This window comes from Mesoplodon mirus (genome assembly GCF_964341445.2).
Source record: "Mesoplodon mirus genome assembly, chromosome: 5".
NCBI classification, from domain to species: domain Eukaryota; kingdom Metazoa; phylum Chordata; class Mammalia; order Artiodactyla; family Ziphiidae; genus Mesoplodon; species Mesoplodon mirus.
Genome location: NC_138980.1, coordinates 84,943,045 through 84,958,089, shown reverse-complemented (window position 1 = coordinate 84,958,089; position 15,045 = coordinate 84,943,045). Strand labels below are relative to the sequence as shown.

The 15,045-nt window shown below is 35.6% G+C and overlaps 1 protein-coding gene across 1 annotated transcript; it reads left to right on the top strand.

The window, feature by feature from the left end:
• The first annotated feature begins 14,278 nt into the window (after nucleotides 1-14,278).
• On the top strand, nucleotides 14,279-15,045 carry LOC309804604 (ADP-ribosylation factor-like protein 1). Its single transcript, XM_082622023.1, has one exon. It carries the CDS (start codon nucleotides 14,316-14,318, stop codon nucleotides 14,790-14,792), a length of 477 nt encoding a protein of 158 aa, XP_082478149.1. The 5' UTR covers nucleotides 14,279-14,315; the 3' UTR covers nucleotides 14,793-15,045.

Sequence of the window (15,045 nt, the reverse complement as noted above, 5' to 3'; positions counted from 1 at the left end):
AACTAAATGTTATAACCCTAAGCCATACAATACAACTAAATGAACCCATACTTCATTCATTTTTTAAATTTATACATTTATTAAATATGAATTGAGTGGTATGTGTTAAGAATTCTTTTTGACACTGGGGTTTATGTAGCTCACAGTCTAATAGGAAGGAGTGATAATGAATCAATTAAAATATAGCGTAATACCCTTTATGTCAGATTGTGTTGGAAGGAAGTCAAGAGGGCAAATAAAATCTTTTTCAGACAGGCCCCAGCTTTGTTATATCGTGGTACATTCATTCAAGAAGTCTGAAGTCTGGAACTCAGTGAGTATGGCAAGAAAAAATGAAATGTGAGGCAGAAACTAGAAAGTTTGTTCTTGCTATTGTTATCATATTAAAGAATTATATACTATCCTGAAAGTGTTGGATACTAACTTCCTTGCAACTTATGCAAGGATATGAGAGCATAAGTCTTCCAATTCTAAAATATTATTCCCATCACCAAAGCAGAGTAGATTAGAGGAGTAAGGAGTTAAATTATATATTATCACAGATAAATTACATTATCACAAATTATAGATTAAGTCAAGGTGGGATAACTGAAAGTTAAGGGCATAGGCTTTTTTTTTAACATCTTTATTGGAGTATAATTGCTTTACAATGGTGTGTTAGTTTCTGCTTTATAACAAAGTGAATCAGTTATACATATACACATGTTCCCGTATCTCTTCCCTCCTGCGTCTCTTACCCTCCCTATCCCACCCTCTAGTCAGTCACAAACCACCTAGCTTTTGAATGCAAATCCCCAGAGTAAATCTAATTCAGTCCTGTAATCTAAGGTGTGGCATGAGTAGGAATATAGTTTTTAGGAAAAGTATACTATAAAGGGTTACTGCCACACCCTATTATAACATTAAAGAATGATATTAGCAAATAATGCATGCCTTTTTTTTCAGTGTTTATACAAACTTTTCACTCCAGAAAGTTTATTTTACAACTAACCTGCATTAGCTTATAATACATTGCAGCCTTTTAACACTTCTTCAAAGTCTATATCATGAAATACTTGTAACTCACATGATTAAGAATGGTAATAGGGTCAATTAAATTCCAGCCTTAAAAGATGTTAAATAGGCTGCTTTTCTAACCCACCTTCTAATTACTTTGAGAAATAGTAACTAGGCATCAACTCTATAAATACTAAGATTGTTGTTTTAGGAGACAAGCTTCAAGACAGAAATAGATGGTTTTACATAACCCCCTCCCATCCTTCATTTCAGCCACTTAGAAGTGTGTATTTGCAGCCAGCCAGTGCTTGACAAGCCCCTCAGGGTGCTATATGACTCTAAGTCAAATGTTCCACAGGAGATATGCTGAAGTTATTCTATGGTTGAGGTGATATGCATCTGAGTTCAAATGTTTCAAGTCAAAATGTTTTCCCCTATTGTAAGCTATAGAGCCAAAAGTCATGATGAGTTAATTATCTAAATGTTTAAGTAAGCTTCAAAGGAACTTTTAAAATCAACTACTGGAGCAGTGTGCAGATGTTCCATGCCCTGTGTGCACTCTGATAAGTACAATGGTATTCTCAGGGGCCAGGATGCCAACTGCCCACAGCATTTAGCTGCAGATGACAACTGTGTTCCCCAAGTATATTGTGCCTAAAATCTGTGGATTATTCTTTGTTCAACCTTCTGCTCAGAGGGTCTTCTAAAAATTTAAGTAAATTACGTAGAGCCACCCTCCCTTATAACCCTTTAAAAACCTACTGTTGCACGTGGGGTGAACTCCAGTATCTGTAACAGGGCTCTGCACAATCTCTCCAGTGCTGTCTCCCACTTAACCTTCTCCATCAGACCAACTGGCTGGTTCTTCAAACACACACATATACAAAACAGTTTGATAGTTCCTCAAACACACAAAGCTCTTACCTACTTTGGAATATTTCCATTTGTTCCTAAAACCTGAAGCTCTCTCCTCTACTCAGTAATTAATTAATTCCTACTAACCTTCAAGTCTCAACCAAAAGATGACTTCCTGACTTCCTTGGAAAAGCTGATTATCACCACTGCTGAGACTTCAATAAGACATTCTTACTCTTCCAATGCTTCCGGATATTGGAATGCATGAAAATACTAGTGAATCTCAAACATGTGCACCCATTAACGTATTTTCCCATTAAGTGTTTGCTATGCTCATGTACTGTTGTATGGAATATCATTATTTTATATAAGGAAGTGGGTAAGTCCACAAAAGATGATTCTGTCAGAGGTAAATTCAGAATAAGTGTGTAAACAGGCAAGAATAAACATACTGCTGACTTCTTAATTGAAGGAATCTAACTGCCACCAGGTAGCTTGCCACTTACCTTGAAGCATGTTACTATAAAGGAGTATCAAGGCTAGTTGAGTTGCTAAAAACTTGTATACTCAGCTGCCAAAGAGGATTTCAGCAGTAATAATATAATCAGTAGTGATAGGAGGGTTGTCCTTGTGGAAGGAAGTCTATGTCATCATGCCCATGCATAGTCTACTTCCCTGTCCCATGGCAGCATTTTTGGAATCATTGGTCAAGCTGTGACCTGGATGGCAAAGAAAGATAAGTGATATTCACAAAATAGGTCATCTTATTCCTTTTGGTTGTTAAGACTGTCTTCTTGAGAGGTTCTCTTGGTGAGCATTCACAAAGATATATTCAAGTTCAGGAACCATTGCAAGAGGTTCATTTACAACCTTTCTCTCCAGTCACATTGCCACTAAACTTCCATCTTTCCTCTGAAGCCCTGACCACTTGACTACACTGTTAACCACTGACTGGTTCATCTCTTCTTCAAGTTAAAGTAAATAATGAAAATGTGTTACTCAAAGTTCTGCCATTGCCCTTCCAGGACACAATGACAGAAGCTGACAATCACAAGTTTCTATTTATAGACCTATTTTTAGCAACCCTCAGAATTTTGAATTTTATTCCATGTAATCTGTCCAGAATTTAAAATCTGAATTTGATTCTTTTATTTTGTTACTTAAGGCTATCAGAAAAAGATTGTATATCTCTCTTTCTCTGGACCTACTGTATTTGCTTTAAATTTTCCACAGTGTCATTTGTTGAAATCTTCAGAGTTTCAACCTCAGTGAACTCATGGTCAGTGGATCACAGGACATAACCTGATTAACTTGTTTTGACCTTTTGTACCATAGGCTGCTTACCATCTTAAAATAAGGAAAGGACTCAATGTATTTCCATTTCCTTGGCCTGATATTCCTTTCTAAATATTCCACATGTCCCGAAAGATCTGTTGCCTACAATTCACTCTCTGGCAACAATATCTGTAACTTAAAATTCCATTTTATTGACAGGCAACTGAAACCAACTCTGGACAAATTAACAGCAATAACAACAAAATGATTTATTTGAAAAGTAGCTGGGGTAGAGACTAGGAATCAAAGGAAGAGCTGGAAAATATAGGTCAAGAGAAAGATTGAATAAGGAAATTTGGGAGGACTTCAACAAGACAAATACATGGATATTGTCTTTAGGAAGTGTCTACCGAAGTAATTCTACTCCAACAAATATCTTTATCTTACATTGCCAATTTTCAAATTCCATGAGTAATTTCTCTGATTGGCTTGGGATGGAACAGTTTCTAAGTAAGTGAGCTTGAGAGGGTGGAAGCCAGGTCACATGGCATTTAAGGGTCAGTGTGTTTCCTGTATATAGGGTCATTTACAGAGAAAAGGGAATCTTGAAGTGAGGAAACCATCAGAGTGTACTACACTCTTTTCTTAGGCCATCATACCAGGATAGATAGTCACTTAAAGGGCACAAGTCATCCTAAACATTTCTAAGACTCATTCTTAGAATTAATACATTTCCTCTCTACCTCTCCCCCAAAATTATTGTATAAAATAAAATGGTCATTTTTTGTCTAATAAGTCCATTGACACACTAGTCTCTCCTAAAGAGTTTACCAGTTGTATTCTTTGTTAGGATATTTGCTAAAATCATGATTCAATAAGTCATTATCAAGATTTTCTCCTTGCAAGTTTAGACTACTTGTTTCAGTCAATTTAGAAACTGAAATATTTCAACACATGTAAAATCCTTGATATATATCTTTTCATAAATTTTAATTCGATTTCATTTGCCTGCAGCTAACTTCTATTTGCATTTAAAAAATTGATCATAAGTGTGCTGAGAACAGGAAATAACACTCAAGTTTCTGACATAGCTATTTAGTCATATGGTTATTGGATTTATTTTGGAAAGAATTCCACGAAAGTCAAATAAAAGGGAATTACCTGACAAAAATGTAATGGCTTTAAACGCAATTCAAGAATTGCGAGGCTATGGCACCAACACCACTTTTAACTTTTGTCTTCTGGCTCTGGACCACTTTTATTTGTGCCATGGTCATTTTATCATCATTTGAGTTGGATGTTGCATTTGTGCAAAACCCTTGCTTGGATTGTGTAACTGTGAAATATCAGAACGATTGTCAAAAGAAAAATTAATCTGTGATCCCTAACTGAAGATAGCCTGGAAAATTAATACACTCATCACATGAAATGAAATATGTGATCATACTCTGACCACCTTAAATAATCTCAGTGTTTTTACGCCTTTCTCCATTGTACTTTTATGCTGTTCATTTGACTATATAATCCTGTCTCTTGGTCTTTGAGACATTTTGGGGATAGAATCAAAGTGTTTTCTTCTCTGTTCCAGATGTTTGCACTAGTGTGTGACTGACATAAATTCTAACAATAAAAAGATACTTTTTCACAAGAAATAGTTTGCAAATCACAATAACTCATAGTACAAAGAGATGAGGTTAGGAACTTTGTTGCAGAAGTAAAGAGCTGGCTGCTAATCCACACAGAGCTATGCCCATGATCAGCACATCAGGAGACCAAAATTAGGAAAGGAAGCTTGAAAAAAAGAACCTATATGAGGGATGAGACCTTGAAGCATATGTATATCCTAAGACATGTTGCAAAACAAAATATTATATTATTATATGAACAAAAATAAATATTATATTGCCCAGATATAGTATTGGCAATAAAATACAAGACACAATATTTGTCTTTAGGCAGTAAGGAAATATATTGTTTCTACACTTTTTATTTGTATTTTAATTAAATCCATTTACCTCCAAATTAAAAATGATTTATTAAATATCTATTTTAATGTGTTAATCACAGAAAAACAAAGACAGTCTTTGTTATTACCAAATTTCACAGAGAGGCAGAGATCATTTGTGCAGTCAGAGACATTAACTATATATTTACATATATAATTACATATTTTATACTTATATAGTATCTATTATAAAGAAATATAAAATTATATACTATGTAATTATATATTATGTATATATAAATATTACATAAATATCTGCATTGGGCACAAAGAAATTAAGGCATTTTATAACATTTTTCAAAAAAAATTATGGATGACAAGGATGAGATTAATTGGCATAAGCAAGTGTATAAAAAGTGTTGTATATGTATGATTAGCATCTCCTGCTATAAATCACCCCCCGAGGAATTTATAATAGGTGCCAGGACTAATAAAATACAGGTATCAAGATGTGAAACAATTACTGACACAGTAAACCACAAAAGGATTTCCAAAGGTGAAGGGTTCAGGTTCCTTAAGGAGTGAAGCAAAAGCAAAGCAGAGAGAGTATGTTGGATCTTGGTAGTGACTGGGGTGTGGGTCTGGGGGAGAGTCCACATGCTGCCTGGGGGTTTGCCAGGGGACTTGCCACTGACTTCACAGGATGAGTAGTACACAGGGACTCTCTTATCTTGGTTACGCTATGTGGTGCAGCAGCAAAGACAGGTGAGAAACTAAAAGCTAGTCATGTCAAACATAAAAAATGGATTCCAATTCTTTATTATAATAAATGTAGACGAAATCATTCACTATTTTAGAAGTTGTAGTCAAGTCAGGAGGAGATGGGATAAGTAAAACAGGGCTTTGAATTAGAGTGAGACACTTGTCTAAGTGTGTCAAGTAAGAGAAAATTCTCTACAAGGCTAAGAACTTTGGTAGGGTCTGAGCATTGTCAAGGGAGAGACTTTTGTGGTGATCCTGGGAGTGACCAGGAGCGGCTGTGTTAAATCGGGAAGTAATTGTGGAGGAGAGAATTTTGAGGATAGTTTAGACAAGATCCACTTAACTGATGATACGTAGAATGACAGGAACAGGAAGAGTGAAGTTGACAGGTGAAGGTTTCTTTTTCTCACTCTGAGAAATGTCTGAAGAAGGTAGAATCATGATACACATTTTCTCTACTGGCTTACTAGGTTTAGCATTCCAGTGGGTGTTTGGATAGAGAATATAAAAATAATCATCCTTAGTAGACAGAATACTTAAAATCATTTAAGGAAAAATTATGCTTTTCTGAAAAATGTTATCTACTAATATTTACTGTGTATACCTTGTATCATGCATTGTGTTAGATGCTCTAGTGTGTATAAGGATTGATATTTTCAACAACATGATTATTTTCTAAACATGTAAAACATTTTTTCCAGAAATATAGTTTTTTTTTTTGGTGGGATAGATTATATAACATAAAACTTGACTTTTTCCTATATGCAATATTCAGTCAGTGTTTTTCTCTATGGTAAGGGATAAAACTTTATGATTTCTATCCAAAAAATGTCTGTAAATGGTTTAATTAATACTTGATAGGTGTAATGAAATGTGTTTCATAATTTACATGTTATTTATAGAAAAATTCAGATTTACTTTCTACCTAATCCCAATATGAGGATTCTTTTTATTTACGCTAGAAATGAATAAAATAAATGTTAATTGAAACATAATACTTTTCCATTTTTAGGCCATTCCAATGAAATATCTTAGTCCCAGCAACATCTGAGGGCTGAGTGCTCAGTTCTGTGTGCTTAAAAGGAAGAAATTTTCTAGGCAATGTTTTAAGATATGTTTTGTTTTGCAAAATTAAGAAAAATAATGGATGGCCTCTCCTACTTCACAAAATGGAAGATGAAACATACAGCAATGACAATATTTGGGTAGTTTGTAGCTCTAAAACTCTGGGCATACAAAGAGTTTACCTATGACTTGATTAAAAAGTGGACCAAAGCTCTTAACAGACACCTCACCAAAGAAGACATACAGGTGACAAATAAGCATATGACAAGACACTCCATGTCGTATGTCATCAAATAAATGCAAAGAAATGTGTTTTTAAATGAGTTTGCCTCAGGTTATTATGTATAGTAAGCACTTAATAGCAGTATTCATTTTAGTCTTCTGTTGATGATGAGATACTCAATGAATTTAGATTTTCTCATGTCCATCTAGCTCTGATGTTCAAGACAGAAGAAGAAATACTAAGAACTTCTGTACCACATACACTGTGAAACCATATATTATAGTTCATTAACTCATTTGGGCAAAGCTTTATGTTAAGTAATAATACTACAATTCTCACTTGGACAGGTTGGTTGTATTTTTTCCAAGGTCATAGATTATACCCTGAATCTCAGTCATCTCCTTTTAATTCATGTCATTGGTTACAAGGAAAAATGGAATGAAAGCAATGAGTCAACACATATCCATAAACTATACTAGAAAAATGTCTCAAAACGTATTTCCAGCAGAGTTATTCAGAGCTGTCACCTCCAAATTCACTATTACCATGTGATTACTACATAATACAGTTGAATTAATCTTCCAAGATGGCATTGCTCTAGTAGATCACCATGTTTATCGTGTTTATCAGAGACACATATTCCTATGTGTTCAGTAGGTACATTGGGTTGTAATTTGTGAAGTCCTTGTAGCACTGCATATAATATTACTGAACAAAGGAAAATTTCTGATTTTTGTTTATCTTTCGCTTTACACATAATTCAAATTTACTTTCTCTTCATCCAATCAATACCAGATTGTTAGAATCTCAACTTTCTTGAGTGATTTATCATTTATTGAGGCACATGGCACTTTTTAAAAACACAAGTCAAAACTTTAGAGACTTACAAATTACATTACACATACACATACACAACTTCTGTCAATTTCATCATAGTCAAAACATAGCCAGCTGCTTCTGAGATGATATCAAGTGACAATTAAAATAGCACCAATAATGTTACACTACAGTTAGGTACAGAAGATATTTTATCTGAAAAAAGCAAGAAGTATATTTAGATGGTTAGGATTTATGTTCCCTATTAAGAGAACAGATGCCTTAAAAGATTAATCTTTGGTGCCATTGTGTCTATTTGTGCAGAATGTTGGACACGATGGGGCTTGTTTGGGCCAGATGCCTGCCTTGTCCAACTTTAGTCCTCTAAGCAGTGGTCTCCAAATATCTTCTGCAGACCATTAGTTCAATAGAATACTAATATGTATACTGTCAAAAATGGGTTCTATGGTCAAATACAATTTGGAAACACTATGTTAAAGTCACACATTTTCCTCTCCAGTGAGCTGTCACACTCTTTAATATACTCACATGCATTATGGATCTTCTAGAGAAAATGCATCACTTCTCCAAATTATTTAACTATAGAACCTGTGCCAGAATAATCATTAACCATTAAGCAGATAAAATACATGTTTGGGACACCAGCAGCATTGGGAAGAGAAAAATTACATAGATATTTAATCTTTGTTTAAAGCATCAAGGAAGTTAACACCAGGGAAAAATGAGAATTTTGCTGGACTTGTTACAGTTATTCCATAATCTAATATGCTTATTTTGATATACATGGTGGGTGTAAACTTGAGTTTTTTTCAGTGCTTTAAGGCCTTTAATGGAATTGATCCAGACCTCTATTTGCCTTTTTTTTCTTCAGAGAGCATCTAATGGGGTAATGTTGCATTGAACACACTTAAGGAATTGCTGTTCTAAATCCCATTTGCCATATTTGTCATTCTGCTCATCTATGGATACTATAATACCTTTCCTCCTTGGAACCTTCTGGCACTACCAATTCTCTTAGGATGACTATGGGTCTGATGTGGCTGCCTCAGGGTTATCTGGTTAAAGAAGGACCCAACTACCTCCTTAGAATATACAAGGACCAATGATTGATTTAGGACACACGGTGAGACTGCAAGGGTCTCCTGCTTTGAGCAGTTGCAGGCAGTGGGCCAAGGTCACCTGGATTAACCTAAATCTCCTCTCCTTGAGCTGAGTGGACAAGGATTCTGCTTAACCCAAGAATTCATACCCAGCATTTGGACTAAACCAAGACAAAATATCAAAGCAGACAATTTATTTTTAGCATCCTCTTTTTCTCTCCTCTCATATCCCAGGCAGCCATGCTCTCTGGAATCCCCAGGCAGCCATCGCTCTCAATCAGAGACTTCCTATTGCAACACCCCATTTCTCCACTGCTTGGAAGTTACCCTCCTGATCCACCACCAGTGTTTATGTCCTCTCTCTTTGAACACTCAACTAAATAATAGTAATTGAATTTTTTCAATGGTTTTATCACATGAAAAGAAATATAACTTCTACTTTTCAGTATAAGACTTTGACAGGTTTTTTAAAACTATATGCATTTATTACCATAATAATAATGCAATTAATTTTAAAATAAGCAAACCAACAAGACAAGGGCAATCAGAGCCCCAGTGTTTTCAGTTGTGATGAAGATTGAGCCTTCACTGGGGCCATTTCTTAGTCACACTTGCCCAGACTTAGCCTCAGTACCAGAGAGCTGGGGGTAGGATGAAGAATGCTGACAGTCTCCCTCTCCTGAGAACGTAGCCCTCTGAATGGGGCTGTGGGGAGAGAAGCCCTGTTCTGGGTTGTACCCCACTGTAGTGGAGTTTCAGTCCCTGGGCCCCATGGAGGGAGAGAGGGAGGAAGGAAGGAAGGAAGGAAGGAAGGAAGGTAGGAAGGAAGGAAGGAGTGGGTCTTGGTACAAGCATCACTGACTCTCATTGCTCTTATTGAGTTTTAGTATATTTTCTCTAAGAAACGTTTCTTCTTTTTGTTGTATGTTCTTAAAACCAATTCTAGAGACATAAAATGATTTTTTAAAATGATTTCTACCAGTTTCATGGGGTAGCAGTTTCATGGAGCATTTCTAACTGTTAGGCTGGATGTATCTCTCTAACTAACTTCTGATTTTATATCAGTGACTCAACTTCTCTTAGATTCAGTTACCTGTTTTTTAAAATGAAAATAGTACTGCTTAATTTTTAAGGTTTTCCTTAACATTAAATAACTATACATATAAAGTATTTAACATAATATATCTCATATGGAAGAGTTTTTTTGTAAAAAGTAACTATTATGGTCAAAGTGATCATATGTTCTGTATTCATTCATCCACTCAAATATTTCTTGAGCAAAAGGCTATGTTTTACTATTCTAGATAGTAAAACATAGAAGGAATCAAAGGGGATTCCTTCAGAGAGTTTATATTTTAATGGAGGAGATAGACAATAAATGGATATATAAAATAATGTCAGGAAGCACTAAGTATGATAAAGAAAAATAAAACCGGTTATGTGACTAGAAAGTGATGGGGGGGCTGTCAAAAACAGGCAGATTCCCAAGTATTCCACTTTTTCCATTTGAACATGAAGCGAGTTTAAAATTTCCAAAGTTTGGCATTAAATGCCTCTTGTCTTCAGAAATAGAGCAAAAATCCTTTGTCAGTCCCTGACTCCCAGTTCCCAGTTTTGGACCTGGAATGTGTAAGTGTGTGTGTGTGTGGGGGGGTATTTATTTACAGGGATAAGTGATCTGAGACTGAGAGAGTGAATTTTAAGATCTTAGAGTTGGAGCAATTTGGGGCTGCTTAACAAGTGGCCTACAGGTGAAGGACATTGGAAATATAGGACATCAAAGAATGGCAAGTCTAGTGTATTGGGTAGGGCATTCTCATGGGGGTTTATGTTAACCAAAAGATAGAAACAGAGCAAAGAAATATTCCTAAAGCTGGTGATACATAATTCCTCCTAGGATGGTCACTAGGGTAAGGGGAATGCAGTAAATTATGCTGAGGATAAAAAGAATAAGATACTCCATCTCACCCCTGCCTAAGAGAACTGTCTGCAGTGATAGAAAGGCTCTCTATCTGCACTAAACAATATAATAGCCACCAGCCACATGTGATATGGAGCACTTGAAATACAACTAAATTCAACTGAGCAACTGAAATTTTAATGCTATTTAATTTAATTTTAATTAAGTTTAATTTAAATAACCACATTAGGCTAATGACCATCATATTGGACATTGCGGTTCCAGAGGTTTGGAACAATAGCGTACTGAAACCAGTAAGAGTGTGGCAGTATATTGCTGATCCTGCCATCAAACTGGAGGTGGTGATATTGGTGGGGATATTAGTGAATGGGATTTTGCTTTTACATTTTATAATGAAAGGTGTCCAAGTTTGGAAGATCTGCCTAATTCTATGAACAAATATTTTCCAAATAATCAATTCACAGTTATTCATGAGTAAAATATCAAAGTGCAAGACAGACCAGTGGATTTTAATGAAACTGGGCAATAATAGTTCATTGGCATGGTTGCATATTGCATATTACCACTAACCTGTAAGAGTATACTATTACTAGCTGAGTTTTAGCATAATATCAAAGAACAGTATTCTCAATTATATAAAAAGGATATTAGAATCATTTTCCCTTGTTCAATTATATATCTTTGTGAGGCAGGATTTTCTTTGCATACTTTAATCAAAACAACATTCTGCAACAGATTAAATGCAGAGTAGATATGAGAAGCCAGATATGTTCTATTGTCAGACATTAAAGAGATTTGCAAAATTATAAAACAATGATACTTTGATTTCTTTTTAATGGGGCTATTTTCTGTAAACATATTTTTATGTTAACAATGCAGTGGGTTTTTATTGTTATTTGTAAGTGAATTTCAAATATAAATTTCTGTTTCAAATTTATAACACAAACATCTTGATCAATATAACACAAATAAACAAAAGCTCTTTGGGGTCCTTACTTACTTTTAAGACCATAAAGGCGTCCTGAGATCAAAAATGTTTGAGAACCACTGATCAAGAAAAAAGTTATTGATTCTTCAGGACCTGGCTCAAATCTCAGTCTTAAAACCCCTTTTCCCTAGCTCCCCAGCCACTCACTCCCTGTTCTTTGTTTGTATAGCATTTGTATAAATGTTCCTTTGAATGTCTATATATTGTATGTGAGAGAGAGAGACAAAGACAGAGACAGGCAGACAGACACATATACAGGTGGAATTAAGTGATAGCCCTTTCCATAAAGTGGAAACAATGGTACATTTATGGACAAAGACAAAGGAGTCAGCAAAAAAGGAAAAGAAAAATTAAAAGAAAAATACAGAACAATTACACAAAAGCATTTGTTAGATTTTAAGAATACTCGTTATGAGGAAGAACCAAGGTAAAAGAATTAACCTTAGAAAGGACTGCATTTTTCTGTCTACAACTGCATTTTTCTATCTACATTGAGAGAGGTTAAAATTTAGTATTGGTGAAATAGAAACTAAGAACGATGAGAGATATCATGTTGAATGACCTCATCTGGTCAAAAAAAGAGGAAATACCATAATCAACTGAAAGCTAAAAGGAGAGGAGAATTTGACATCATGGCCATCGTGGCCATCTTGGCCACAAGGTAGTGCTAGGAAACAAACGGAGATGAATAGAAAGCCTCACTGCACATGAGAGGGGGTGTGGCCATGATTAGATAGCTCAGATGTTTATTAGAACCTCTCCAACCTTTCACTGACTTTCTCTTATACAGCAGGATAGAGAAAGCTACTTAGAGTCAAAGTAAAGTTCAGTGAAAAGGGAGCTAGTGAGCAGCTTGGGCAGGCATGGAACTCTGTAATCAGGAGCTCCAGAGAGGCTTTGTTTGTTTGCTTTATTTGGCACATTTAATTGTATGTTAAGCATAAGGCCAATTATATGAATAACTTACTCTGGCACATAATTGGAGTATATTATAATTTTTGATGTCTGGATAATGTCTAATTTAATTAAGAATAATGAACAAGTTTACTAATTATGGCTCTAATTATAATTCTTTTATGAGAATAAGGAGACCTTAGGGTAAAACATACCCTATGCCTTACTTTCAGAAAACACTATTTGAGACTAGCATCTTATGAAAAATTTTTATCAGCAATCACCCTTAAGTGGCATTGATGGGGGTACAGCAGTTAATCTATATAAGGTATAGTCTTTTATAATAATTATAAACTGGATCTCATAAATAAATTACCATATTGTTTTGGCTTATTTGGAGAATTAACCACTGTTTGGTTTCAATCTTGTTATCCAAAAAAGTGTTAACGTATAGATTTGTGTATTTCCACCAAAAAAGAGTTTTGATTCCTCTTCTAATTAGCTGTTACATCCTCCAGTGAGCATGCCTTAATTTCCCAAGGCTAGCTAGATGCCTTTCTATTGGGTTCCCGTAACACACTATGCCAACCTCTCTCTTGGGATGTATCATATGGTATCATAAGCACTCATTCACTTGTCTGCATCTCTCAGATAAAAATTTCCTTAGGGCAAGATAGGTATTTTATTTGTTATACCATCCTCAGAGCCAGGCACGGTACCTGATAAATATTATATAATAAGTATTTTAAATAAAATTGAACAAAAAAAATAGGAAAAATAAAGTACTAAAACAAGTCACAATAGGTTTAATATAAGTTGCTCTTTTCAAGCTAAATAAAGGGGCAAGATGACACACAGGGACAGATTTCAGCACTTATGTTTGCAGGTACACACCTTGTAGCTCTTTCTTGGGTGGCTGCAGGAGATTTTGAATTAAGGATTACACAGATGGCCAATATATCTATGTTCTATTATTATTTAAGCACCTGGCATTATATGTTTTCTAAGGCACACATTTTTACATAAATATTTGAAATATTTTGGGTCACCTTCATTCTAATTGGGAACACTCTACTATCCAGAGAGTGCAGAAAACCTCAGTGAACTATCTATCATGCATGTCTCTTTGGATATTTATTTAAATTAGAAAAATTATTCACCAGTTCTGTCTTAGAAACTTTCAGATATTTATAGGTAATTTTAAATGATCTTTTTGGATATAAAATACATGTAGTTAGCATTATTCAAAGGTTATAGAAGAATGTACAGGCGGTGGCCCCTTGCTTCCTCCCCGGCCGGGAGGTCCGACGTGGAAGCTGCTGGCTGGCCAAGCTTCCAAGGAAACCCCCTGGGAACCAGAGCCCGAGCCGGAGCCAGATCTCAGGCCTAGGTGAGGGGAGGTGGTGACTCGATTAGGCCTTGCTGCCGAGGCTGGGGCAAGTCTCTGATGGTCGATGAGGGAGGGCAGGCAGTTCATCATGGGTGGCTTTTTCTCAAGCATTTTTTCCAGTCTGTTTGGAACCCAGGAATTGAAGATTTTAATTTTGGGATTATATGGGGCAGGAAAAACTACAATCTTGTACAGATTACAGGTTGGAGAAGTCGTTACTACTATTCCTACCGTTGGATTTAGTGTTGAGATGGTAACATACAAGAACCTAAAATTCCAAGTCTGGGATTTAGGAGGACAGACAAGTGTCAGACCATACTGGAGATGTTATTATTCAAACACAGATGCAGTCATTTATGTAGTAGACAGTTGTGATCGAGAGCAAATTGGCATTTCTAAATCAGACTTAGTTGCCATGTTGGAGGAAGAAGAGCTGAGAAAAGCCATTTTAGTGGTGTTTGCAAATAAGCAGGACATGGAACAGGCCATGACTCCCTCGGCGATGGCAAATTCACTTGGGTTACCTGCCTTGAAGGACTGAAAATGGCAAATATTCAAAACTTTAGCAACCAAAGTCACTGGCCTTGATGAGGCAATGGAATGGTTAGTTGAAACATTAAAGAGCAGACAGTAATTCAGTCACTTCTGCTCCTCTGAAACGAAGACCACATCACATGTCCCTTTGGAAATAGTTAAAGTGTGCTTGACACTACTAAATGTTAAAACTGTATGATTGTCAGCATATACCAAACTGACTGCAACATTTGTAATAAATATTAAAAATAAGTATTTGG

Bases quoted from the DNA above. Each gene is read 5' to 3' on its own strand.
- LOC309804604 (XM_082622023.1), top strand. From the start codon at position 14,316: ATGAGGGAGGGCAGGCAGTTCATCATGGGTGGCTTTTTCTCAAGCATT.